Source organism: Lacerta agilis, chromosome 16, assembly GCF_009819535.1.
Source record: "Lacerta agilis isolate rLacAgi1 chromosome 16, rLacAgi1.pri, whole genome shotgun sequence".
NCBI classification, from domain to species: Eukaryota; Metazoa; Chordata; class Lepidosauria; order Squamata; family Lacertidae; genus Lacerta; species Lacerta agilis.
Window position 1 is genome coordinate 32,336,260 of NC_046327.1, and position 27,872 is coordinate 32,364,131.

The following is a 27,872-nucleotide window of genomic DNA, read 5'->3' on the forward strand; positions in this document are numbered from 1 at the left end:
ATGCAGCACAAGAAGGAGCCATAAAGGAACTTCGATGTCCAGCTGTCCTTTGTCAACAACAAATTGTCACTGTTTTTTTTTGTTGAATATATGCTACATGGTAATTTATGGACCTAATAGGTATCTGAAGCCATCTGCACAGAACAAAACATGTATTTTATCAAAGTAATTGTTGAACTGAAATACAATAAATAAGAAGTATATTAATAGTGAAATAATTATCAAGCGCTAACTTAAAATGATTGGGGGCCCATTACTTACATCATAGGAGCCTACACAACACAAAACATGTAGGTTTTATTTTATTTGTTTTTATCTTATATTATATTTTGGAAATGTACATCCAGGTTTTTGTTCCCTTTAATTTTTTGCCCCACCCCCCCCCCACCCCCACCAAAAGAGCGGGGCCTAAGCTATAGCTTATTTAGCTTATATTGTCCGTAAATCCGGCACTGCCCCCCTCCCCGGCGGAGGGACATTCCAGGGCCTCTCCCGCGGCTCCGCGCCGTCCTACTGCGCCCCGGAGCGCACACTGCGCGCGCCGGTGAGTCGCCAGCGGGTTTGGGGCTCTTCGGACGGGCCCGGCCAGATCTGGAGGAGAACCGCCGCTCGGGTTCAGCAGGTGGCGAGGTCGGAAGCCGAGGCGCGCCCGAGGAAGCCCCTCCCCGGCTGCAGCAGGTAGGAAGCAGCAGGCGCGGCCTGGCGGGGCTCGACGGCGAGCAGGAACGAGGAGGAGAGCGGCGCCCGGGCGGGCCTCGCGTGGGTGGAGGCGCTCCGCGGTTGCGATCGCTTCCAAGACAGCCTTCGCCGAGCGGGCGGGAACCGGGAAGCCGCTTGGGGCGGGGAGTTCCCCGGTCCCCACCTTTGGAAAGGTGGGGCTTGCCTGGGAGCCACGCTCCTTCGGTAGCGCCTTACGCCTCCTCGCCGCCGGGCTCACCCACCCGAAGGAGGAAAGGTACGTCTCTGGGTTTCTTTCTATTTATTGAAGCGTCGGAGGTTTAGGCTTCTGGGCCGCCTGTCCCTTTCCAGGCGCAGAAAACGGAGCTGGCTCTCTCTGCTACTACCATAGATGGGCTTCGACGGAGGCGCCGCGGGCGGCCGCGTTTCCTTTCCCACCGAGCGCGCCGTTTCCTGGTCTCTGGACTTGGGAGGGGAACTTCGCGGCGCGCACTTCTCGCCGCTGTGCAGTGCCGGATTCACAAGCTATAGCTTAGGGCTCCACTCTCTTGGGCGCTCGCTCCCCCCAAAAAAATTTAAAGGGAAGAAAAACTGGATGTACATTTCCAAAATATAAGATAAAACACACATAAAAAATAATAAAATAAAATAAAACCTACATACAGCAACAGTGTTTTAATATACTTCCTAATTGTATTTCAGTTAAACAATTACTTTGATAAAATACATATTTTGTTATGTGCAGATGGCTTTAGTTAGATACCTATTAGGTCCATAAATTACCATATAGTATATATTCAACACAAAAACAGTGACATTTTGTTGTTGACAAAGGACAGCTGGACATATAAAGGGCCCCATTACCTTCAGTAGCTTAGGGCCTCATCAAACCTCAATCCGGCCCTGCCTCTGTGGAGTTTCCGTCGTGTGCCAAATTCCAGCTTTAGTTTTTGGTCCGAGTTGTGGAGCAGCACCCTTGCCTCACATTGCAAGGTGGGCGTGTTTGTGTTTGTGTGTGTTTGTGTGAGTGTCCGTCCTTATTCCCCCCCCCCCCAACACAACACCAAGCTGAACCCCACACACAAAGTTACCACCACCCAAGAGCTGCACAACTTCTGCAGGTTGAAGGGAATTGGACAACATTCAGAATGCTAATAATGATGTGGCCCCGAGTTCGCCCCATGGCATAATTGAGTAGAGTTGGATTTTAAATTGGCATTCCACTTTCTCAATAGCAAACGCTGAGCTCAAAAGTGGCACACAAGAACCTGAGAACTGTAGAGCTGGAAGAACACACTGTAATATCAAACGCAATAAAGGTAAAGGTAAAGGGACCCCTGACCATCAGGTCCAGTCGTGTCCGACTCTGGGGTTGCGGCGCTCATCTCGCTTTATAGGCCAAGGGAGCCGGCGTTTGTCCGCAGACAGCTTCCGGGTCATGTGGCCAGCATGACAAAGCCGCTTCTGGCGAACCAGAGCAGCGCACGGAAACGCCGTTTACCTTCCCGCTGGAGCGGTCCCTATTTATCTACTTGCACTTTGATGTGCTTTCGAACTGCTAGGTTGGCAGGAGCTGGGACCGAGCAACGGGAGCTCACCCCGTGGCAGGGATTCGAACTGCCGACCTTCTGATCAGCAAGCCCTAGACTCTGTGGTTTAACCCACAGCGCCACCTGGGTAAAGGTAAAAGGTAAAGGACCCCTGGATGGTTATGTCTAGTCAAAGGTGACTATGGGGTTGCGGTGCTCATCTCGCTTTCAGGCCGAGGGAGCCGGCGTTTGTCCGCAGATAGTTTTCCGGGTCATGTGGCAAGCATGACTAAACCGCTTCTGGCTCAACGGAACACCGTGACGGAAGCCAGAGCGCACGGAAACGCCCTTTACCTTCCCGCCGCAGTGGTACCTATTTATCTACTTGCACTGGTTTGCTTTCAAACTGCTAGGTTGGCAGGAGTTGGCACAGAGCAACGGGAGCTCACTCCGTTGTGGGGATTCAAACTGCTGACCTTCCGATCGGCAAGCCCAAGAGGCCATAGCGCCACCTGCATATGTAAAGCAAACAACAACAACATCCCATTCATCAACACAATCCATACAATTCAGTAAAGTCATATTAACTCATAGTATTGCCAGGATACAGTGGTGCCCCGCTAGACGAAAATAATTCGTTCTGCGAGTATTTTCGTCTAGCGGGTTTTTCGTCTAGCGAAGCGGCAATGCAAACCGCGTTTTTCGCTAGACGAAAAAAAAAATTCGTCTTGCGAGGCAGCCCCATAGACTTTTTAGTCTTGCGGGGCAGCCTTCCGCTAGACGAATGCCTTCATCTAGCGAGTTTTTCGTCTAGCGAGGCATTCGTCTAGCGGGGCACCACTGTACTTCCTAATCACATGGAACCTTCCCCATAACTACAAAAAATGGACTGGCTGTTGGTTATCAAATGCATAGCGGTTCCCTCACTGCGAGAAGCGAGGTTACAGGGAACCAGGCAGAGGGCCTTCTCGGTAGTGGCACCTGCCCTGTGGAATGCCCTCCTATCAGATGTCAAGGAAATAAACAACTATCTGACTTTTAGAATACATCTGAAGGCAGCCCTGTTTAGTGGAGTTTTTAAGGTGCGCCGCCCAGAGTGGCTGGGGAAACGCAACCAGATGGGCAGGGTATATTTTTTAAAAAAAATTATTATTATTAAGAAATAATTGAGTGAGTGCCTCTCAGCATGTGTGAAACACCTTTCCCTCATCTGCAAGAAATCCCAACCAGTTGAGTCTGGGACCTGAGGCCTTTCTAGGTCTGAGAGTGTGATTTGCAGACAGACTCTTAGTCTTTGGTGACTCCTTCCCTTCTAGGAATCAAGGGCATGACTCTGGTCTGACTGGACTGGCTCTCCGTTTTTAAGAGGAAGCTGAGAGCTAAAGCTGAACAATATCCTCATCCTCCTGGAAAAAAAGTGACAAGTGAGGTGCTGCAGGGTTCTGTCCTGGGCCCATGGTTGTTCAAGGTCTTTATGCTTGACTTGGAGGAGGGTGATCAAGGGTGTGGAAACCAAGCCTTATGTGGAATGGTTGAGGAAGTTAGGTATGCATAGCCTGAAGAAGATGAGACTGAGAGGAGATACGACAGCCACATTCAAATATCTAAAGAAGAGGGAACAAGCTTGTTTTCTCCTGCCCCGCAGGGTAGGAGACAAACTAATGGCCTCAAGTTACAAGAAAGGAGATTCTGACTAAACACCAGGAAGAAGTTTCTGACGGAAAGAGCTGTTCGACAGTGGAACAGACTCATCTGGGAGTCAGCAGGTTGTGGACTCCCCTTCCTTGGAGGGTGGATGGATGGCCATCTGTCACGAATGCTTGAGTTGAGCTTCCTGCATTGCAGGGGGTTGGGCTAGATGTCCCTCAGAATCCCTTCCAACTCTGCAGTTCTGTGATTCCAAGGAAGAATATTTGTGGCCAGTGGGTAGTTAATTCATATCGGTGAAGTGGCACAGTTTGTGTCGGGAACCTTATTCAGCTAGCCGCAATCAGGGCCGTGACCGCAATGAACTGTGGAACGACTGAGATAATAAATAGAGAAATTGGGGAAGTGTGTTCTCTTTCATGCCACTGCCTTGTCAAGAAGAAGAAATGACTCATGGTGTTCTTAAGACGATGACACCCCCAGACCCTTCTGTTATGAGGCCTGGGAACTTTAGAATCATAGAATCCCAAGCTTTTTCAGGCCACCCCCCCCCCCCCGCCACCTTGCTTCCATAAACTCATCTGCACGCAGTGCTCCTTAACATATAAAAACAATATTTCAGAATGGAAGTTTGCCCAACCCACTAAGGAGAATAATAACGCAATAAAATTCAGAACAGTGACAATCAGTTGCACATTCATTCAAAATCCAATTTAAACTACTTAGTTTGATTAATTCAACAATGTTAATGAACTTGATCCAGTGATGCCAGCTTTTCAGAGACAGATGGGCCCCTCCAGGGGCCCTTGCCTCTCCCTTGCCTCTTTGCCGCTGCCCCCACTTTGGGAACGGGACGTGGGTGGCGCTGTGGTCTAAACCACAGAGCCTAGGGCTTGCCAATCAGAAGGTTGGTGGTTCGAATCCCCGCGACGAGGGTTGTTCAGTCCCTGCTCCTGCCAACCTAGCAGTTCAAAAGCACGTCAAAGTGCAAGTAGATAAATGGGTACTGCTCCGGCGGGAAGGTAAATGGCGTTTCCGTGCGCTGCTCTGGTTTGCCAGAAGCGGCTTAGTCATGCTGGCTACATGACTCGGAAGATGTACGCCGGCTCCCTCGGCCAGTAAAGTGAGATGAGCGTCGTCCGCGACTGGACCTAATGGTCAGGGGTCCCTTTACCTTTACCCACTTTGGGATGGAACTGCTGTTTTCGCCTCTGCAAGGCCCTCTAGTTGAGGTGGCTGCTGTTTGGAGGTATAATTTGCTATTTATGGTCAGGCCCCTGCTTTAAAAGGAATCTCATTTAAATGCATGCACACTTCTTCAGATATGTGACACTGGGAGGATGAAAGGGAAAGGAAACTGGGGAGGAATATGCAGTTACATAGGTTTAGTTACAGTGGGAGCTTTTTTTCCAAACGGAAATGCAGAGTAAAATGCTTTAAATTAATAAATGTGACATTAGGGGGCTGTGCCAAAGGCTTCACAGAGAAATTGTGCTTTGTGGATGGATTGGAAAGAAGGAAGAGAGTTGGACTTGTTTTGTAAGTGCTCTGGGACTGGGAGGTAGTACCAGGCATAGAGGGCAGCGTCTTCTGAGGCATTAAGGGGACCTTGGAGGGCTGAGAGTGGGCAAGCAAAGGTCAGGGATGCATCTGGACATTTCATTGATTCATTGATTCATTCGTGCAGAAGGGCCCCCAGAGGAACTTACAGATCAGTTTTTTAAAAAACCACACACACACCACACACACACACACACAAAACAGAGCACCTGAGGTTATAGGAGGGATGTTTCCCTTTTCCTTGTCTTCAGGATAGATTCTTTTTGAACCAAACACCTTTGGGACCAGTGGTCAAACCCTGGTGAGAAATGGCCACCCTCCCCATGGAATTAAAGAATCGTAAGAGTTGGAAGGGGCCCCAAGCGTCATTTAGTCCAACCCCCTGCAATGCAGGGATCAAATTGCAGGGCTGGATTGGTATGGCTGGATCTCCCTCTGGGGGTCTGTGTGAAGCTGCAAGCCCTGCTGTGGCTATTTTCAGTGTCTGGTGATCTGGGGGTGCTGCTTTGGGGTACTCAGTAACCTGCTGTTTTGAAGACATGGAAGATTTCCGTGCGGTGGGGTGTATTGGTGAGAGAGAGAGAGAGAGAGAGAGAGAGAGAGAAAGAGAGATTCTAAGTGTATTCTAACAGGTTTTGTTATGTATCAGCTGTGCCTGAGACAGGATGGTAGATTTTAAGTGCTCTCCAGGAAAAAGCACATCTGGCCTGAAGCACTGTCTTTCTGTCCCTCTGGCAATCCTCCCTAAGTCAAGCTGCTTTTGCAAAGGATTTCCAAAGCTCTTGCTTGTGTGGGTCCTGTACTGGGAACAATGTGCGAAAAGCACCCGCTCAATGGGAGCATTTCCTCTCTATTGTGTGGCTCACCCTGGCCTCTTTCTGTGTTGATTCTGACCAGCTGGTGGAGCTTACTGTTGTGCCCATTAGCTTGGCAATGGAAAAGCTGTGCATGTGCACATGGCGGTGTGTGTACATGTGAGGAGGGGTTCATGATTTGGGATTCCTTTATTCACATCTACCTGTTAGGGACAGACTCTTGGATAAATTTATTGTGAGATCGGAGCAAGCCTTATGCAACATTTCCCCCTTCCCCACCCAGTGTCTTGCTTTTTGGTAGCATCCCTCTCACCCACCCACCTTCCAGTCAGGGCGCAGGGCCATTTAATTCAGTTGTTCTCTCTCTAGCATTCCAATTTGATGCCTCAGGCTTGCTTGTGAGTTTGTTTTGGCTGGAGCCATTCTTGCTGAAAGAGTCGATTCTGCCACCTTCACCATGTCTGTTGAAGCAAAAAACCATTCCCAGTATCTGCTGCAAACCTCCTATGTTTTTTCCTCATCCTCTTTACTCCGCTTACTCTTCCTTGCATGAGGTGAGATTGTACGGATCCTCTGGAATTTCTTTTTTTAAATTTTCTTTTAATCTCTCTCTGTCTCTCTCTCTCTGTTTCCCCCCTCTGAGGTGGATGAGTTCAGAGGGGACTTCTGGTTGTATGTGACACACTTTTGTGACATCGGTTTCCTCCCCCTCAGTGAGTTTGTAATCTCAATCTTGTCACCACCTTTCCTGCCCCTTTAAAAGGAAGTGTTGTGGTTTTTTTTTGTTTTAAATGCAGGCTGTAGAGTCAGTGGCAGCAGGCTGGAAGGCAGTTTAGAGGCTGGCGAATGGGGAACTGGCCAGAAGTCCTTTTCTGTGCAAATTGTCAATGTTTCTGGAGGAGATAGAGGCACATCAACCACTGGAGAAGTTGTTTCCTCATCAAGCCATTTTTAGGAGATGATGGTATGTCACACCTTCTACTTATTTATTTCCTTTTTAAATGCATAACGGTCTTACTTCCCCCCAAGAAAAATCCAGGGGAAGTGTTTGGATGGTACCTTTCAGTGTGAGTTCAGCTTCCTTTCTGCTAGAAAATGCGGGACTCAAAACTGTTCCACTATGGGCTTCTGTATCTGGATAGGGAGAATAGAGCATGGGTAGGCAAACTAAGGCCTGGGGGGGGGGGTTGCGGATCCGGCCCAATTGCCTTCTAAATCCGGCCCGCAGACAGTCCAGAAATCAGTGTGTTTTTACATGAGTAGAATGTGTCCTTTTATTTAAAATGCATCTCTGGGTTATTTGTGGGGCATAGGAATTCATTCATCCCCCCCATATATTCCAGCCCCCCTCAAGGTCTGAGGGACAGTGGACCGGCTCCCCTGCTGAAAACGTTTGCTGACCCCTGTTTTAATGTGTTGTAAATGGCATTGGGGGCGCGGGTGGTGCTGCGGTCTAAACCACAGAGCCTAGGGCTTGCCAATCGGAAGGTCGGCAGTTCGAATCCCCGTGATGGGGTGAGCTCCCGTTGCTCTGTCCCAGCTCCTGCCAACCTAGCAGTTTGAAAGCACATCAAAGTGCAAGTAGATAAATAGGTACCGCTCCGGCGGGAAGGTAAACGGCGTTTCCGTGCGCTGCTCTGGTTCGCCAGAAGCGGCTTGGTCATGCTGGCCACATGACCCGGAAACTGTCTGTGGACAAACGCCGGCTCCCTCGGCCTATAGAGCGAGATGAGCGCTGCAACCCCAGAGTCGTCCGCGACTGGACCTAACAGTCAGGGGTCCCTTTACCTTTTACCTTTAAATGGCTTTGAGATTTTTTTCCTTTAAAATATAAAGCAGTATAGAAATAAAATGAATAATAATAACAATAGTAAGTTCCATTGTAATAAACAACAACAACACCTGCCTAGAGATTCTGTTGTGGCGATCGTAACCCAGGGTTAAGGTGCCATTTGGCAATTAGCTTATATATCTGAGTTTCTAACACTGGTCAAGGGAGGGGGAGAGGCTGTCAGTGCCCGCAGATCCCAGTGCTTTACTTCCAAGTAACAGAGAGTGCAGATATTATGAAGCCCATTTAATTGGGTTTGAGGGTGGGACAGATCAGAGTCCCCCCAGCACTGTTGCATTCTTGGAAGAAGAAAAACTCTATTCGAAATTCTAATTCAGGTGGTGCAATGGGGGCACCCAGCTAGTTTTTGCTTGGAGTGGAAATGTTTTGGAGACGTTTGAAAATGCACTTTCTGGTTGGGTTGGCAACTCTCTTATTCCGGTCAGAACTGGACGGTCTTTCAGATTCCTATGAACAATGGCGCTACTGATCATGCCCCTGCAGCCTTAAGATTGAGAGGTGATTTTAGTTGGGAAATGTTGAGCGGCTTGTTGGGCAAGGGATTCACGTCATGCCTTTTTGGCTTCCGTTTCTTCACCTGCACAGAGCCTGCTTCTGAAGACAGCATAGCTTTTTTATTTTCCAACACTCCTTTCCTGTTAATGGTTAATTCCATCCCTAGGCAAACAACTCCAGAAGGAGAAAGGGCTTGTTCCTTTCTGGTAGGTTGTCATGGCTCCAAGCTGCTACTGGCTGTTATCTCCCCCCCCCACCTGCTCCCTGCAGGGCCAACCCAAGAAGTTTAGCTGTCCCAAGCAGGTGCCCTGTGAAATGAAGATGTTAGGAGTGCACCTCTTTGACCTCTTGCAACATTGCAGAGCATGCTGGGGTCACAACTCTGAATATGTACACTGTGTTTGGTCCACTGTCTTTTGTAATGGTTTTTTTTTTTTCATTTATATCCCACAAGAGTTCAAGATGGTACACCTGGTTCTCACTGGAGAGCCAGTGTGGTTTAGTGGTTAAGAGCGGTAGACTCGTAATCTGGGGAACCGGGTTCACGTCTCCCCTCCTCCACATGCAGCTGCTGGGTGACCTTGGGCTAGTCACACTTCTCTGAAGTCTCTCAGCCCCACTCACCTCACAGAGTGTTTGTTGTGGGGGAGGAAGGGAAAGGAGAATGTTAGCCGCTTTGAGACTCCTTCGGGTAGTGATAAAGCGGGATATCAAATCCAAACTCCTCTAATTCTTCTCTTCTTCCCCCTCATTTAATCCCCACATCAACCCTGTGAGGTAGGCTCGACAGAGACATGAGAGAGTTACTGGCCCAAGGCCACCCACTGAGCTTCAAGGCTGAGTGGATCCAATATGCCCTGCTGGAATCTACTTGTGCTGGAATCTGCTTATGCAGGCAACTCTCAACTTAGGCAGGGGTGGGCAGGCAAAGCCAGAATTGTGTACAGTCGTACCTCGGGTTACGTATGCTTTGGGTTGCGTACTTTTCCGATTACGAACTCCCGTAACCCGGAAGTGTAATCCGGCGTGCGTGCGATCCGCGCATGTGCAGAAGTGTTCTGCGCGTTCTGTGCATGCGCAAAGCACGTTTTTCGGGTTACGTACGTTTCGGGTTACATACAGCGACCCGGAACCAATTAAGTATGTAACCTGAGGTATGACCTTGCGTTCAAGGGTGGTGAGATTGCCAAAGTCTTCCCCCCCCCAGATGCCTACCCGCTTTCGACCCCCTTTAAAAAAAATTTTGGCCAAGCGTGTAAAGCTGAATGGGCACAAGTTTTAAATGCACGTAAGCTAGGAGTTACCTGGACCAACATTGCGGACTATTTACGTTGTACATCGATATTTTCTTATACGCAGCTTAGCAGCTGTTTTATGTCTTGTGCCCCTTGCCTGGTTAACGCCTTCTCCTCCTTTCCTGCTCCAATTTAAACCACTTGGCACTTGAGCAGAAGAACATGGAATTGGCTGGTGAGAAGCTGAGGAAGGAGCTGGAAGAGGAGTTGAAATTGGACCCCGAGCAACTTCGCAGCCACGCCTGGTACCACGGCTGTCTGCCACGGCAGGTAATAGCCCACGGATACCGCAGTGGTGAGCGGGAGGAGAACTTTCCTGGGACTGTCTCTTAACTCTTGGAAGGTGTAGAAATCTGCCGATAGCACCCCAAACTGTTCTGAATGGCGAAGGTCTGCTTCTCCCGATGCATCCGTGATTACTTGTGTCATTTCTCTCCTGTCCATCAGCAAAGTCCTCTGCGCAGTTCACAGCTGAACGAAACAATAAAACGCAATAGAAAATGTAGTGGAATTCAGCGCGATGCTAGTACTCGTAATGGCCTGTCCTGCTCAACGCAAATCCCTTTACAAAGCTATCTTAATCCTCTTTGCCTCTTTCGGAAGTTTGGACAAAGAGGAGGAGCTGTTTCAGCACAGAGAGCAGGCACAGTGGTGGTGAAATCATAGATGAAGATGGTTCTGTGTCTCCAAAGCTGAAGCTGCAAATGCCATGTCCTCTCAAAGGGGGGAATCGTAGTGTTATAAGAATTTTAAGGTCTTAGATATATAATAAATGTTCATAAGTGTACCAAGCAAACACGTACATGAATGTGTAGGCCACATGTCTGAGGCAGCACGGGAGGACAGTTCTGAAACCATTTTGACTCTCAAGCTGACCAAGTGTTTCTCTGCAAGGAGGGAGGAGGTGAAAGAAACCTTACAGTTGTCTCAGGAATTAAGTAATTACCATCTCAAAGGAATGGGGAAAGGCAATCAGATAAGGCATTATCAGATAACCTGGCAGACAGCAGAAACAACAACATTCAAATTTCTTTCCAGTAGCACCTTAGAGACCAACTGAGTTTGTTCTTGGTATGAGCTTTCGTGTGCATGCACACTTCTTCAGATACATGCACACGAAAGCTCATACCAAGAACAAACTCAGTTGGTCTCTAAGGTGCTACTGGAAAGAATTTTCTATTTTGTTTCGACTATGGCAGACCAACACGGCTACCCACCTGTAATTCAAATTTCTGTTGTAGACCACCTTTTCTGTGATGTAGGTATGATGTGTCTGGGGAGTGGTCTTGGGCTACACCCCTTCTGTGATTGATGTATGGAGGGGTGGTCTTGAGCTCCAGCGCAGGGAATTTCAAAATGTCTATATAACGGCAGGCACACCTTTGTTCTGGGTCCTCCTCCTCTCTCCTGTGTGTGAGGGGAGCACCCTGTTGCAACAGCTTTAATAAAGATCAGGCTTACTAGCTGCTTTGCTTCTCAATATTTTCTGGTTGGCCTCTGTTATTTTCTCCGATGGAGAACCTACAAAAGACTCTATACGGGCTCTTGTGTACCCCATAAGGGAATAAGGGCAGATTTCGTTTACAACAATAGAATCATAGAATTGTAGAGTTAGAAGGGACCCAAACAGTCACCTAGTACAACGCCCTATAAAATCTCCTCTTCCCACTGTGGATTCCCTATGGCAGAGGTTTTCAATCTTTGGCAGCCTCTCTCCCTCTTTCAGACACCCTCCCTTGTGGAGGGTTCCTCCAGCCTCCTTTCCTTAGGAGTCCTCTGGGCAGCCACTGCTGCCACCCCTGGTCTGTGAGCTGCCCCACCACCCCAAAGAGAGGTGCCTCCCAGAGGCACCATCCACCTGGGGAGCTTGTAGCCAGGGCTGCTGCAACAAACAGCTGTTCAAGCCTTTGGGAGGCAGAGACGTGAGAGGGCATCAGAGGAGGGAGGGAAGGAAAGAGGGACAGAGGCCAGTGTTGCCCACGGCACCCCTGACCATCATTCAAGGCACCTCAGGGTGCCACGGCACGCTGGTTGAAAACCACTGCCCTATGGGGTTATTGCGTTCAGTAGCTGAAAGGTTCTCTCCTTTAATAGTTGTGCGGAAGGGGAGAGCTTTGATGGGTGCATATTGTATCTGGCCCAGAAGGGAGATTGATATAGCTGTCAAAGGTATGAGTGTCCTATAGCAGATTTGGTCTCCTGCCGATGGACTTGCAGTACCTCTCCACACAGACTCCATGAATCCTGCTAGAAAACCCTCCTTTCTTGCTACACTGTTTTTGCCTCTGCTCCCCCCGACCACCTCCAACCGCCAACCAAGTTCCTCTCTCTCTCTCTCTCTCTCTCTCTCTCTCTCTCTCTCTCTCTCTCTCTCTCTCTTCCCCCCCTCCTTTTCCTTTCTGGCCTTAGGAGGCAGAGTCTCTGCTGCAGGACGATGGAGAGTTCCTCATTCGTGACTCACGGTCCAGCTCCGGCGACTACGTCCTGTCGTGCCGCTGGGGCGGCCAGGCCCTGCACTTCAAGATCATCCGCGTGGTGCTGCGCCCCCGGAAGGGCTATTCCCGCACCCTCTTCCAGTTTGAGCAGGAGCAGTTTGACAACGTGCCCGCCCTGGTGCGCTTCTACGTGGGTAACCAGAAGGCCATCTCGGACGCTTCGGGAGCCGTGGTGTCCCGGCCTGTCAACAGGAGCGTGCCCCTCCGCTGGCTGAAGGAGCGGTACAGTGACACCGGCCAACCCCCGGGGCCAGGCAAGGAGGACAGGATGCCCCTTCGGCGCTTCAGCTTCCGTGCCGCAGCAAATGCGGAGGAGACGGGAGACGGGAGCTTGCTTCGGTGAGCAAACAATTGCTGTGGGAGCTTTGTCTTGGGGGAGGTTGTGATGATGGTGGGCATGGCATGGCTTTCTTGTGGTGCAAATCTAAGCCAGTGCCTAATGGGACTCCCAAATCCCATTCCCAGCCAGCATGCAGTGCTGTCAAGTATCCCGTTTTCCCCGGGATTCTCCCTTATTTCAAGCAGTTTCCCGCTGCTCTCCCTTATTTTTTATTTCCCTTAAATTTCCCGTTTTTAATGGAAGCAGCTCCTCCCCTGCTGGCCAGGGACTGGGTGGGAAGACCTCGCCTACTTGGAGAGAAAAGCCTCAGCCCTCAAAGCAAGTGGGAGCCGTTTCCCGTGCTTACAGGGGGGGTGTATTCCTCCCCCTGCATCAGCCCCTATCCATTGCCGCCAGGCCCCTCAGCCGGCCAATAGGGTTAGCTGGCGGGCGGAGCCTGGCTGCCTTTGAGCAGCTGCTGCTTCCTGTCCTATTTTGATGGGATCAGACAAGACGACGATGGGGCTCCATCGCGCGGAGCACATGGCTGCCCTCCTCTTTGCTGGCTGCCCTCCTCTTTGCTGGCTGCCCTCCTCTTTGCTCCGCTCCGAGCCCGAGCCCACTTGGAGTTTACATTGCTGCTCCGCCCACTTTTGCTTCTGGCTCCGCCCACCACTGACATGTGACTGTCCCCAGGATAGGTGAGACTGCTGATCCCTTATTTTCAAATCCGAAACTTGACAGCTATGCCAGCATGGCCAATGGTTAGGGGCAGGGCTCCCCCCCAGCTGGAACTCAGTTCCAGCATCTCTCAGGTGAGTTCTGGCACCTCTCAAGTGGGCACCATTGCCATTCTAAGAGAACGAAGGAGTTGTTCATGGTGAGTTCCGGCACCCCTTTTTCCAGAAAAATAGTACTGGTTAGGGGTGAATGATAGGTGTTGTAGTTCAACGACATCTGGAGAGCCACAGGTTCCCGTGATTTAAGCAGGCCAACTTGGAGGAAGCGCCACTTTTAGACCTACGTCCAAATAGCTGCGAGCAATTCCCTGGTCTCGTTCAGACGCAATGCCAAACCATAGTTCAGTGCTTCAGAGGGCCTTGGGCATGCATACGCCCTCCTCCCCAAGTTTGAGATGAATATGTGAATAGTCCTGCCTTCTGTTGTGGCTCTTGAAGCCTCGTCAGTGCGATGTCTGTTTGTATTACAGGTAGGTAGGTGTGTTGGTCTGCCATAGTTAAAACAAAATAAAAAATAAAAAAATTCCTTCCAGTAGCACCTTAGAGACCGACTAAGTTTGTTCTTGGTATGAGCTTTCGTGTGCATGCACACTTCTTCAGATACACTGAAACAGAAGTCACCAGACCCTTATATGCAGGTGAAACTCGAAAAATTAGAATATTGTGGAAAAGTCCATTTATGTAAGCAATTGTTTTCATTAGCTAGTTTAATATATGAGATAGACTCATCCATCTACTCTCAGCAGCCAGAAACATCATAACCAGACACTGGAAAGACCTGTCAGGAGCAAGCATGGACCAATGGTACCAAGTAGTATGGGAAACAGCCCTACTAGAAAAATTAACCAGCAACCTAAAACTAGCACGGGGACAAACAGAAGAAGATACCTTCACCCCCATATGGTCCCCCTTCATCACACACACAGCTCAACAAGATAATGACAAAAATCTACCGACAGCATACAAATCAATATGGCTAACCTGATCCAAAACACCCACCCACCCCACTCACACAGAAAACCAAAGATCCCCACAGCCAACCACAAAGGAACAAGCACACCCTACGCCAATCCCGACCTCTCACCGCCAAGGAAATACAAGCGAACAACAGAGAACCAACACAAACGATGCTGACACCAAATCCTACAGATACTAAGGAAAATAGAAACATCGCCTCCCCCCCACCCCACCCACCTCCTCCCCCCCTTTCTGCCTAATGTCTCAACAACCCAAATTGATCTGTAAAAATGTTACATGGAAAAATGCGAGAGACACTTTTGTAAACCAAGAAAATCTTTAATAAAAAAAAGACAATACAAAAAATATATATGAGATAGACTCATGACATGCAAAGCGAGATATGTCAAGCCTTTGCTTGTTATAATTGTGATGATTATGGCGTACAACTGATGAAAACCCCAAAGTTGAAATTGTGAATTTGGGGTTCTCATCAGCTGTACGCCACAATCATCACAATTATAACAAACAAAGGCTTGACATATCTCGCTTTGCATGTCATGAGTCTATCTCATATATTAGTTTCACCTTTTCAGTTGAATTACTGAAAGAAATGAACCTTTCCACGATATTCTGATTTTTTGAGTTTCACCTGTATAGTGAGAGGGTGGGGAGGGGTGTGACTCAGTGTGAGTCTGAGTATTACCTGGCAGCTGGTCCATGCATTCAAGCGGCTTTTCTGCAGGTTTTTGAAAGGTGCTGTTGGTGGGCTGGAATGGGTTAGTCAACCAGTCATTTCCCTCTTTATCTGCCTCCCACCCCAGGACAAAAGATCGAAGTGGAAGTGACCCCAGTAGTCTAGACCAGTTGGACCGGAAGCCGTCCTTGCATGGCGCCCAGTCGGACAGCAATTTGCTGACAGGTGAGTGACGTGGAGATGGTAGGCTGAAGATCAGCAACTGTGGCACAAGGCAGCTTCTGTTTGTAATGCTGGAGGTGGGCGGGCAGTGGTAAAAGTTCAGTGCAGTTATTACTAGACTTAAAAGAGGCAAGCTGTTAAGTTTTCATCAGCTTTCTGGGATGTTTTCCACTGTCCAGTTGTTCTTGGGCTTGCTGATCAGAAGGTCGGCAGTTCAAATCCCTGTGATGGGGTGAGCTCTGGCTTCTGTCACGGTGTTCCGTTGCACCAGAAGCAGTTTAGTCATGCTGGCCACATGACCAGGAAAACTGTCTGTGGACAACACCGGCTCCCTCAGCCTGAAAGCAAGGTGAGCGCCGCAACCCCGTAGTCGCCTTTGACTGGACTTAACCGCCCAGGGGTCCTTTTAACCTCTTTACATTTACCTTCTGTCATCCAGCTTGAAAACAAGACGCGATGTTTCACTTTTTATTTTTTCGTGCAAAAGGAGAGATTTTTCTTCTGTTCAAAAATCATGGAATTTACCAATGAAAAAACGACAACAAGCCAAGAACACCCTACTTTAAAGGGTTGAGAGCAGTAACAAAACAAAAATATATATATATCCAAACCACACTTCAGAACCAGAGTAAATCATGGATTGTTTCTCCTAGGTTTTGAAGAACAACCCTCCTTGGGCTGTTTTGCTTATTTATTTAAAAGAGGTGTATGAGGACAGCAGTTGTTGCTGTTGGAATAAGTTCCAATCGAAAAAGGACAGCTGGGTCACAGAATCATAGAATTTTAGAGTTGGAGGGCACCCCAAGGGTCATCTAGTCCAACCCCCTGAAATGCAGCAATCTTTTGCCCAACGACCCTAAGATTAAGAGTCTCATCCTCTACTGACTGGGTAAAACAGTGGGCACCATTTCAGCTCTACAATAACCCAGATTTGGATATTTGAATATCAGCATCATTGGCCAATGACTGATACGATGACCTGGGTTTGATGAGCTCAATTTGAGAGTTGGAGCTCACTGCCCGTCAGGCTGCAGAGGAACCAACCCCCACGGCAGGTTGCCAGGAACAGATAAGACAAGGAAAAGTCCTTGCCATCTACTTTTTATTCAATATTTACAGAACAAGGCTTGGGAATGCAGCCTCTTGGAATAATGGCGTTGTCCCGGGTCAATCTCCACCTCCCTTCTCTCCCACTTCCTCATTCGTCATCTCTTCTACGGGTGGCGCTGAGGGCTCTTTGCTCTCCTACTTTTAAGGCTCACTGGGTTCTGGGAGATGGTGGGTCTGGAATGCTTTCCAGTGATAACGTGTCAGCCAGCTGCTCCGGTTCTGCCTCCTCCTCCTCTCCCATTATTTCCCAAAATCCCCCCTCATCTGCCTCTGAGCTGTGATCCCCCTCAAACCCCTGTTGTAATTCTGAACTGTCTTCTTCTTCTCTGGAAGGTTCAGGCTGGGGAGGCAGTCTCCGCCATTCCTCTTCTGCCCAGTCCCTGACACTGCGTGGACTTAGCGCCTGTTCTTTCTTCTTCTTCTTTTCCAAAAATTTATTAATTTTTCAACAATAAGAACAAACAATGCAAAACAAACAACAATAAAAATAAACCTTACAACCAAATATTAAACAATTAAACAAAAACACTTATCTATATCTATCTAGCTATCTTATATATCATTGTAGGTTGACTTCCTCTTGTCTTCTCCGGCTGCATTCATTAAAAATCATCTTTAGTAATTTCTTTTCCTTCTTTGTATTCTCATGTTATAACCCTAATCATCATTTCTTATCTACTAGCTTTAACATTACATTCATTTATAACTACACCTTTTCTAACTTCTATATCTGCTGCCTATTTAATCTTCCTGCTTATATGAAATACTAATATTAACATATTTTTTAAAATATACTTTAAATTTCTTCCAATCTTTCTCCACCGCGTCGACCCTCTGGTCTCAGAGTTTCCCAGTCAGTTCAGCAAGCTCCATATAGTCCATCATTTTCATCTGCCATTCTTCTATCGTTGGTATTTCTTCTGTCTTCCAGTTTTTTTTGCCAGTAAAATTTTTGCTGCTGTTCTTTCTTCTGACCCACAGGTAGCCCAGAAACATCACCTGGAGCCCAGGACCGGAACCAGCTCCCTCCCCTGTCTCCTGCCTTCCGCACAGGCAGCGACCCTGTCCTGCGGCCCAATGCCCTGAAGCCTCGCCCACTGGGAGGTCCGCCACTGAGCGGCTCTGAGGGGAGGCTGCACTCCAAGGCTCCACCCAAACCTTTGAGGGCCCCGTCCATGCTGGGGAGCGACTACTGCGAACTGGTTCCCAAGGCTCCCGAAGGCCCCGGGAGCCACGTGGAACGTCTACGGAAGGAAGAACGGTGGCGGGGCCAGGCCTACATCACAGAGACGTCCTTTGGGTTCCTGGACACGGACGGGGCACCTTCTACCCTCCCCCACGCGGCGGAGGCTGCCGAGGAGCCAGGATTCGAATGGCCCCTGGTAGAGACCACCTCCTCCTTCCAGCCTCGCCACTTCAAGTCGCTGCTCTTGGCCCCTGACAACAAACCCCTGGAGCCCAGCGCCCTAAAGCGCCTCAAGGACCTGTTTGCCCGGCACGACTGCCAGGAAACTGCCCTTCATATTCTCCAGGTGGACTGCCAGGTGAGGGAGACCAGCGGCAGGTGGGTGGGGGGACACAACAACAACTTTTCACTTTACCTGTGATCAGCCCCCACCTCAAGCACGGCACATTTTTGGCCTTTTATAGATGATTGGTTTTGTCCAAACTTGTCCTGAGAGCTCACTGCTGAGAAGGGACTTGAATGCTGATCTGTAGTATGTTCCCTGCTGTACCACCACTGTGGCTGGTGCTCAAAATATTTCGGCCAGGAGGGGTTTTTTTGGTAGGGGGGTGGATTCCCCTTCTCACAATGGGGTAGGGGCTACATCTAGGTAGGAGACCTAGCTTCCAGCTCAGTACCATGACCGGGCAATATCTGGTTTTCAATATTGTGATATATCACCAGCTAAACATCTCAATAAACTGATACATCATCATATCTGAAATGAGAATGGAACTATGGAGAGGCATTGTCTGGCTTCACGGTTTCCCCCACATTGTGATTTTTACAATGGCGCGCACACACAAATACACAACATGATTTGCGATATATGGCCAGGTCAAAAATTATGAAAATGATATCACGATAGGAACGTCAAACCAGTTTTGGATTATATATATCACCCAGCCCTAACACATATAATGATTCGCAATATATGGCCAGGCCAAAAATTATGAAACCAATTTCACAATACGGATTTCAAACCAGTTTTGGGTGATGTATATCGCACAGCCCTATCCTAAGTTTTTTTTTTGGGGGGGGGGGGCTTTTTCTAGTTTTGGCCAAAGTTGTTGAGCTCCACCCCCCCACCCCCCCCGCAAATCTTCACTTTCGACATGGGTTGCTATACATCAGGATTTTCACGGACATTTCAGCGGAATACGGAATCTCTTCTCTGCCCACAAGCATAAATTGGAAAGCTTTCGCTCTTTTTAAGATGATGCAAAAACTGACAGATGGACTGTGCTTTTGTCGGCTGGCTAGACCATCGTTTATGTGACAAACTGCTCTGTGGCTCACAAAAGCTGATATCCTTTTTGGCCGACAAGGTGCCCCAAAACACTGTTGTTTTTACTGCAACAGACTGACACACTGATATCCTTCTGAAGCCCACTCACAGTCCATCCTAGGTGGTAAAAGTATAATAAACTAAATAATTAAGGATGAGACCTGCCTTGGTTAAGAGGTAGTTCACCTTTGTCTTTAGTACATCTCAAGACAGAGAGAGAGAGAGATGCAGGGTGTTGCCCTGAGAACTAAACTTGACAAGGTGGAGTTCTACTTTTCTTTAAAAATTAATGAATAAATCTCAGAGCAGAAATCTTTGAGCTGAGATTCCCTTTCCTTCAGCCCTCTTGCTTATTCTTGCACACGTGCTGTTTAAGGCACTGTTTTAATTTTGTTTAACAAAATAAAGCCGCCTGATTCAGAAGAGGTAGGTTTGCTTTTAAGCCAGAGATTCATTGTGAAGTTTTAAAAAAACCTTATGATGGCAATGGAGGGCCATGAGATTGGAGCTGTGTTGTACAGAGCAGGAGTGGTCCATTGGAAGTGATGTGGGGAAGGCCGACTCGTTTTTAAATGGAAAAAAAATGCATGTGGGTTGCATTTTTGCATTCCTACATATAGTGCAACATTCAAATAAATGTTCTGATTCCTAAAATGCCTGATCCTTCCTCGCTCAAATGGATCAGGGAAGGTTCTCACACGCTGGGTCCCAAAAATGATGATTTTACTACCACATTGTGTTCGCATTTGGTTCTTGGGTGCCCACATGAGCACTTCTCGTTGTGCACCTCCAGTATCAGCGGACTTTTATACTGGGTGGCGCTGTGGTCTAAACCACAGAGCCTAGGGCTTGCTGATCAGAAGGTTGGCGGTTCGAATCCCTGCCATGGGGTGAGCTCCCGTTGCTCGGTCCCAGCTCCTGCCCACCTGGCAGTTCAAAAGCACATCAGAGTGCAAGTAGATAAATAGGTACCACTCTGTTGGGAAGGTAAACGGCGTTTCCGTGCGCTGCTCTTGTTTGCCAGAAGCGGCTTGGTCATGCTGGCCACATGACCTGGAAGCTGTCTGCGGAAAACTTTGGCTCCCTCGGCCTATAGAGCGAGATGAGTATCGCAACCCGAGTCGTCCGCGACTGGACTTAACAGCCAGGAGTACCTTTACCTTTTTACCTCAGGTGGGAAGCATGATATCTATGGCAGCCCACAAGGGAAACCGGCCTGGGGAGTGGAATGGAGGGAGGGGGGCCATTGGCTGCCTCAAGTTTCTCACACTTTCCCCCAAAATGTCTCCCTCTATTCTCCAGGTTGCCAGAATCATTGGAGTATCCAAGGAGCAGCAGCGAGCAATGGGGGTCAGCTCAGGTCTGGAACTTATAACCCTACCTCAAGGGCATCAGTTGCGGAAAGACCTGCTGGAAAGGTATTGCCATTTGGGAGTGGGCAATGGAGCAGACCCCACAAGAGGGGAGGGTGGCATTCCTAGGATGACCACAGCTACTCCAGGAGTTGGTTGCTTGTGGCTCGTGCAATTGCTGTGTGTGTGTGTGTGTGTGTGTGAGAGAGAGAGAGAGAGAGAGAGAGAGAGAGGGTGTGTGTGTGTGTGTGGCAACCAGGTCAGTGTGGAAATTGTAAACTTTGCTAATGAATGTATTGGGAGGCGGAAAAGAATTTTCCTAGGCCGAGTTTTCTAGGGGCCCTGAAATACTTTTGTGTGTGTTGGCTGCATTTTTCCTCCTTCTAGGGCTTGAGATGAGTATGCAGAGCTGTTTGCCAAGTGGCAACATGTTTGAGTGGGAAATTCAGCAAAGGAAAATCCAGCAGGAGGGTTTTTACGGGGAGTCACCCAGCCTCTGGCCAGACAGAGCTCCAAATAAATAGCTAACTTAGCACTGTGATCTTGTAACTTCTGGGTGAGAGGTTACCGCTTGGCAACTGGTTGACCGTATTCACTTTAATAGTCTGAGCAGCAACAGCAGCACAATCCTCTATATGCACCATGTTGAGTTTCACACCTCACCTGGGCTGTGATGCGATTCTGGCTAATCTGAAAACCTGAGTGTTTCCCCCAAGATGTGTTCCCCCAATCACACGTGCAAAATTCAAAGCCTTGAGAGTTGAAACATTTGTGGTGGGAAACTCAAGGTGTGGTATTGAAATTGTAGTGTTTGCCAGACAAGCCTCAAGCCCTCTCCCTACCACAAAACTGCTGCTGTGCTCCTGAGTTTGGAATAATTAAAGGTAAAGGTAAAGGGACCCCTGACAGTTAAGTCCAGTTACGACGCTCATCTCACTTTACTGGCCGAGGGAGCCGGCGTTTGTCCACAGACAGCTTCCGGGTCATGTGGCCAGCATGTCTAAGCCGCTTCTGGCAAACCAGAGCAGTGCACGGAAACACAGTTTACCTTCCTGCCGGAGCGGTACCTATTTATCTAGGTTGGCAGGAGCAGGGACTGAGCAATGGGAGCTCAACCTGTTGTGAGGATTTGAACTGCCGACCTTCCGATCGGCAATCCCTAGGCTCTGTGGTTTAGACCACAGCGCCACCCGCATCCCCTTGGAATGTTTACTTGCTTATTAAAATTTATGCTATACCTTTTTGATACGGTGTAGTGGTTAAGAGGCTAAGGATTTGGGGGTGTGCCTGGTTCTGAGTTCACTCTGTGCCTTAGGCACTCTCTCAATATCAGCCCCACAGCTGCAATAGGGGAACAATCCTGCTTGCCTACCTTGCAAGCAGGGGTGCGAACTTGAATAAAATATTGGGGGGGGGAGGTAAGCCCTACCCCACCCCACATAATCACATGATGTGCACACACACCATTTGAGTAGCAATGCCCATCAACATTGGTGGGGGGCAGCCTCCTCAAATATTTGGGGGGGGGGCAAAGGGACCTCAGGCGGCCCCCAAGAGTTTACTCCTATATTTGCAAGGGTTTGCAATATAATGTGATTGTGATGTTATTTGAATACTCAGCAGTAGTATAAAATTATGTCCTTCTGCTGGTAGGTGATGGGATAAAAAATTTCCTAAATTGTGGGTATATTCAAACACATTCAGCATTGGATAGGATGGGAGGACCTTTTTAGTGAGTTTCCATATCCATTTTCTGTGGCGCAGCACCCTCTTGTGGTGATGTTGTGGGAGGACAAAATAAAACTCTAATTAACCTGTCATTGCTTCTGGGCGAGATCCCAGATGCCATAGAAAATGGTACTCTAGACTGTTACAGGTGGGTAGCCGTGTTGGTCTGCCATAGTCCAGGTGGGTAGCCGTGTTGGTCTGCCATTTGTTATTCTGTCTCTCACAGCTACAATAAACCTACCATTAAAATTATGGACTGGTCATTTCTTCGTCAGAGAGCAAACGGGCAAATTTAGCAGGGGATCAAATACTTTCCCCCTCACTCAAAAAAATAAAAAATTCTTTCCAGTAGCACCTTAGAGACCAACTAAGTTTGTTCTTGGTATGAGCTTTCGTGTGCATGCACACTACATGAAAGCTCATACCAAGAACAAACTTAGTTGGTCTCTAAGGTGCTACTGGAAAGAATTTTTTATTTTGTTTTGACTCTAGACTGTGTTTGTTTTGAGGGCAGCAGCAACCCCTGTCTGTCCACTCAAGATTCCCTCTTTGCCAACCCTTAGGCACCACCTCATCGCTCTGGGCATCGCTGTGGACATCCTAGGCTGCACAGGGGACGCAGCGGAGCGGGCGGCCACTCTGCACAAGATCATTCAGCTGGCGGTAGAGCTGTGGAAGTCAGCGGGGGACCTCTTTGCCCTGTCTGCTGTGATGAAAGCCTTGCAGCTGCCACAGGTGAGAGACGAGTAGGGGAGTGAAATGAACAGTAAGGCATTTGACAACACTCTGGTCACGGGATCTGCTGCAGGGGATTGGAAGACAAGGCTGTGGAGCAGCTGTTTGCCCAGAAGGATTGTGTAGCGGGCCACGGACAAGCGTGGCCCTTCGGAAAAGCCAGCCCTGCTCGCACTTTGTGTGTTGTGGGGGCCTGACTTGCTGTTAAGATGGCGGTCGTGATCTCCCCCCCCCCCCAATCTGAAAAACAAGTATCAAGTTTCTGGGCCTCACTGAAGGGTGTAATGTGCTTTAGGACATGAAAGTGTGGATATTTTAACAGAGCTATGTTTCCTCAGAATGGGGAGGTTTCATCCCGGTTATCAACCTCCTTCTTGAATACTTCTGACGTTTCATTAAAAAGTCTCTGCTCATGGCATGTACAAAGTTATACCTCAATAAATCTGCATGTGCTGATAATGCCAACCCTTATTTTGGTCCTGAACTTGCCATTCAAGGCCAAGAGGTTTCAGGCTCAGAAAAAAAATGTGCAGATTAATGCGAGTGAAAGGGATTGAATTTGAATTTGCCCAACCACAGGGTGTGAATATAAAAGAATATAAAAGCAGCTTGCATAGACAGACTTATTAGAATCATAAAATCATAGAGTTGGAAGAGACCACAAGGGCCATCCAGTCCAACCCCCTGCCAAGCAGGAAACACCATCAAAGCATTCCTGACAGATGGCTATGTGGCCCCTTTGTGTGGATTTAACACATTTCCATCCTGTATATTCTCAACAGAGCTCTGTGGGGTTGTTGTTGTGTTGTTGTTTTTTTAAAAAAAACCTTACCAGGCCAATCGCTCAGGTCTTTTTGTGACACAGAACTCTGTGCTGGTAGCTGGTCCAGTAGGTTTGGCTCTGCTTCTCCCTCTACAGATCACACGACTGGAACAAACATGGAAGCACCTGCGCCAGAACCACACGCAGAGCGCCATCACTTTTGAGAAGATGCTGAAGCCTCTCATGGGGTGCCTGAACCGGGCTGAAGGTGAGGCCTCTTAGCCATTTTGATGGAGGCAGGCCTGAGGATGCAGGCCTGGCGTCTACGTGACGACACAGTTCTATGGCTCCCTTTTCACATGCTTGAACCTAGTTGTGGTCCGCAGCTGTCACACGGTGTACAGCCCCACAGACGTTTATTTTTGTGGCCTCCACATGGGAAGCTATGATGTTTGGATCTCCTGCCAGTGCCAAAGTTCACAGGAAGGGCTTTGCAAGAACCATAGAATTGTAGAGTTGGAAGGGACCTGTTTAAAACCATTTGGTACCCTTCTGAAACCTTTGTTTCCAAGGTCAGGTCACTTTTGTACCCTCCTCTCAACATGCAGAAGGCGGTGTTTGGCTACAGCCCCATTTACATGGCGGCCCAGGAAGAAAAAGCCCGTGCAGGGTGAGCTGGGGGTGATGTGAACGCAATGCTGCCTCCCCATCTTGGAAGTAGGTGTGGATGGAGGCAACTACCTTGCCTCCGGATGGGGACCACTCTCTGTAGGCTCTCCCTGCAGTTGGATGACACCCAGATGAATATGTCACAGGCTCTTGGAGAAACATTTCATCCTTCCTATATACTTGCATCTAATATACTGCGGGTGGCGCTGTGGGTTAAACCACAGAGCCTAGGGCTTGCCGATCAGAAGGTCGGTGGTTCGAATCCCCATGACGGGTTGAGCTCCTGTTGTTCGGTCCCAGCTCCTGCCAACCTAGCAGTTTGAAAGCACATCAAAGTGCAAGTAGATAAATAGGTACCGCTCCGGCGGGAAGGTAAACGGCGTTTCCGTGCGCAGCTCTGGTTTGCCAGAAGTAGCTTAGTCATGCTGGCCACATGACCCGGAAGCTGTCTGCGGACAAACGCCATCTCCCTCGGCCTACAGAGCGAGATGAACGCCGCAACCCCAGTCTCGTCTGCAACTGGACCTAATGGTCAGGGGTACCTTTACCTTTAATATGCCGTTGCTCTCCTACTGTCTCCTGAAGATCCATTTTTTGTTTTTTAAAAAAAGCATTATTAATTTACTTGTTGAGCTCTCAATTGAAGCAGCAGCATTTTTGAGAATTTGCACAAGTCAGCCTGTTAGCTAGCGCTGTCCGCTATGACTGATGGCAACTCCTTAAGGTCTTTCCTATTAGAAAAAGGCTCCTGGGGTCCTTTTAACTGGAGATGCCAGGAATCAAACACAGGACTTCTGCCTGCAAGGCATGGGCTCTTCTAGTTGTGGCCCCTTCCATTTTTCTCCTTTAAAAAATAATTTAATTACAAAGTGATTTGTGCTTCTGCCCCACAGGGAATTCAGTCCCCTCCCTGAAGGAGGTTGCAGTTCCCCACATCCTGCCCCTCCTCTGCCTTATGGAAGGAGAAGAAGCCTGGGGTAGCAATGAGGAGACCTGCGACGCTCTTCTACGGACATTGGAAGCAGCTCGGTTCATGGCCACCAACGCCAGCGCCTACCGAATCAGTGCTGAAGCGAAGCTCCAAGGTAGGGTAGCTCTTGACAGTACTGATGAGCCCAAGCCTGGCCAGAGGTTGGCAGCTTCATCCCTTTACAGTCTCATTTTGTGCTCAGGTTGGAGTATATGAGACTTACATTTTATTCTCTCAAACATTTACAACTGCATATGCATGGAACGTTTCTTGGCGGGTGGAGTACACGGGGACTGTTTGTTGTCGAGATTTTCAGAAACCGAAAAATAAAAGTTAAGGAGGCAAAGTTGGCTGAGCTGCAGAAACAGACAGATGCATCTATGGGCAAAGTGAGTGTCATGGCTGTGTAGGGGTTGGAACCTGGGGTTTCTAAATCGAAATCTGGCAGGCAGGACTTCTGCCACGGCAAAAGGAGCTGCTGCTGCTGCTGGACTGCGTTTTGCCTGCCAGCCAAGTTCTGCAGCATGGTTTCCTAGGTCCAGCCTTGCTCTTGCCATGGGCGGCACCTCCTTCTGTTCTACGGAGTGGCAGAAACATTGCCGTTCCCTCCATGAATGCCATGTGTTCATGTGCAGATGCATGTCCCGTTGCCCCCCCCAAAAAAAATCAAGCAAGAGACTGTTGGGTGTCCTCAGTCAAATCCTGTAGCCACGTTGGTGCTGAAAATGTGAAACAGCGAGATTTTTTGGGCAGGTTGGCTAGAGGTGTATTTTGCACATCACAAAAACACCCGAGGGGATCCTCAAAGCGAGGCCTCTCAGGCACACGTGCAACTTGTGCCAAGGCCTTCCCTAGCCTACATTTTATTCCAGGCAGCGGAGGCTTCTGCACACCCATTATTTGCTTCTGTGTCAGTTTGTCTTAGCCCCAGGGCAAACACACTCTCCCTTCTCCAGCCAGCTTTTCTGCCTTTCCAATAAAAAAGCTAGATAGCGAGAACCAACCCACAGAAGGCTGTGTCTTGTAGAACTACTTGAATAGCCTGTTAGTTCTTTTCCCTGAAGCTCAGTGGGTTAAATTTGGGACATGCTGCATCTGTCCACTGCGGCTTGTGTTGCTTGTGATAACATCATCTGCTTTGCTCAGGATCTGAATTCTGCACAGACAACATCATCAAGCAGAGGCTTGCAGAGAGGCATTCCTTTTCATGCTGCCTTAATGTTTTCATGCACATGTTTAAGCTGACGCACAAAAGAGCCATTGTGGCCCAGAGGGGCTGCCCATTCTTCTACCTGGCATTGTGGCATCTAAAGAATATGATTCAGTGCTGAGCCTTTCCGTTTAGCCAGCATTGCTTGAACTGCTGTTTTGTTTTGTTTTGTTTTGTCTTGGGCCTGCTTATCTCCAAGCTTATAATGTGCAACTCCACACCTTGAGCCACCTCTGTTGTGGGCAAGCCTGGTGCCTGACCTAGATGTAACTCTCTTACTCCCCATTGAATACTGCCGAAGCCTCATGGTTGCTTTTTCTCCCTTCTCCAGGGTTCCAAGGAACTCCAGAACTCCTGGAAGCATTCCAGACTGAGTTTTCCCTCCGCTTATTCTGGGGCAGCAGAGGAGCCGATGTGGACCGGGTGGAGAGGCACAAGAAATTTGAACAGATCCTGACTGCCCTTTCCCAGAAATTGGAATGAACGGGACTTATTGAGTTTTGCACTCCTGACACACCAGCTGGGATGCACGCAGGGAATGGCAAAGGGTAATTTGTCGAGAAGCCAAAGGAAGAAGCACCTGCTGCAGCTGCTACGAGAAACCTCCGGGACTGGAAGGCGCAGACGGCAGCGTTTGCAAGGAGCCGAGACTTTTTGGCGAGATAGACGTTCCTTCTAGGAAAGAAATGGTCATCTTTCTATGCTGCCCGAGGCCATTGGTGCCTTTCCTGGCCTTTGTGAATACAGGCAGCCTCTGCTGGGGACTGAACAGGTAGAAAGCAGTCAAAGGCCTTTGTTACTATGTGGTGGTGGAAGCATTCTGTTCCCATCCTACTCTAGTTTGAATGGTGATTAAGAATGCTACAGATGGGGAAATCTGGGATTACAGGCATGGTTTTAGAACCCAGGAATTTACACTTTACACACACACCCTTCTGTTTCAGCACATGCTTATAGGTATCCCTGTTGGTGTTTGGACCGAGGCTGCTGAAACTTAACTGCAGATGTATTTAAGCTCTCCGATCTCACTTTGCCTGATTAGTGGCATTTGCCCAATACTGATGCTGGAAGGTGTCTCCCCACTCCAAAATTAAAGGAGATACTCGAGGCACGGTTCTTTCTAGAATTAGATGTATCTTAAGCAGTTGAGCACCCCCCAAACCCTCAAGTTATGAAACTCCCTCATGTCACCGCAGCTCTGCTGTAGAAATTGGGAAGCGGTGGTTTTCCAGCAACCCCCATAACCTGGGGGGCTGCCGTAAGGGCCCCAGGTCTCCTAACACCCTTGCTTTGCTTATGATAAAGGGGGGGGCAGAAAGGTTGGTCTGCAGGGGGCCTTTGTGATAAATAGGGACAGGGGGTAGTCTGCTTGCTCCTAAATGATTGACATACACAGCCGTCTAGCATTTTTATAAACTTCTTAAAAAACCCGCACTTGGGAGGCCAGAGAAACAGTCAACTGCACAAGCTAAATTTTGTCTGCTATTTACATAAAGTGTAAAAAGGCACCAGCAAATACAT

General features: G+C 48.6%; 1 protein-coding gene across 3 annotated transcripts; it reads left to right on the forward strand.

Moving 5' to 3' along the window:
• Positions 1-488: 488 nt before the first annotated feature.
• Positions 489-27,641, forward strand: SH2D3A (SH2 domain containing 3A). 3 transcript variants are annotated; one of them, XM_033174081.1, is made up of 11 exons: positions 489-678; positions 7,027-7,193; positions 10,028-10,141; positions 12,281-12,705; positions 15,207-15,304; positions 17,393-17,955; positions 20,227-20,342; positions 22,568-22,739; positions 23,659-23,770; positions 25,065-25,256; positions 26,683-27,641. In XM_033174081.1, the coding sequence occupies exons 2-11, from the start codon at positions 7,188-7,190 to the stop codon at positions 26,832-26,834; spliced, it is 1,950 nt and encodes a 649-aa protein (XP_033029972.1). In that variant the 5' UTR covers positions 489-678; positions 7,027-7,187; the 3' UTR covers positions 26,835-27,641. The 3 variants fall into 3 exon arrangements, with proteins under 3 accessions (XP_033029972.1, XP_033029973.1, XP_033029974.1); XM_033174082.1 differs by lacking the exon at positions 489-678 and adding an exon at positions 860-955; XM_033174083.1 differs by lacking the exons at positions 489-678; positions 7,027-7,193 and adding an exon at positions 863-955.
• The last annotated feature ends 231 nt before the right edge of the window (positions 27,642-27,872 follow it).

Coding starts and splice junctions, on each gene's coding strand:
- SH2D3A (XM_033174081.1), top strand. Junction 12,706..15,206: donor GGAGACGGGAGCTTGCTTCG/GTGAGCAAACAA, acceptor CTCCCACCCCAG/GACAAAAGATCGAAGTGGAA. Junction 15,305..17,392: donor GGACAGCAATTTGCTGACAG/GTGAGTGACGTG, acceptor TCTGACCCACAG/GTAGCCCAGAAACATCACCT.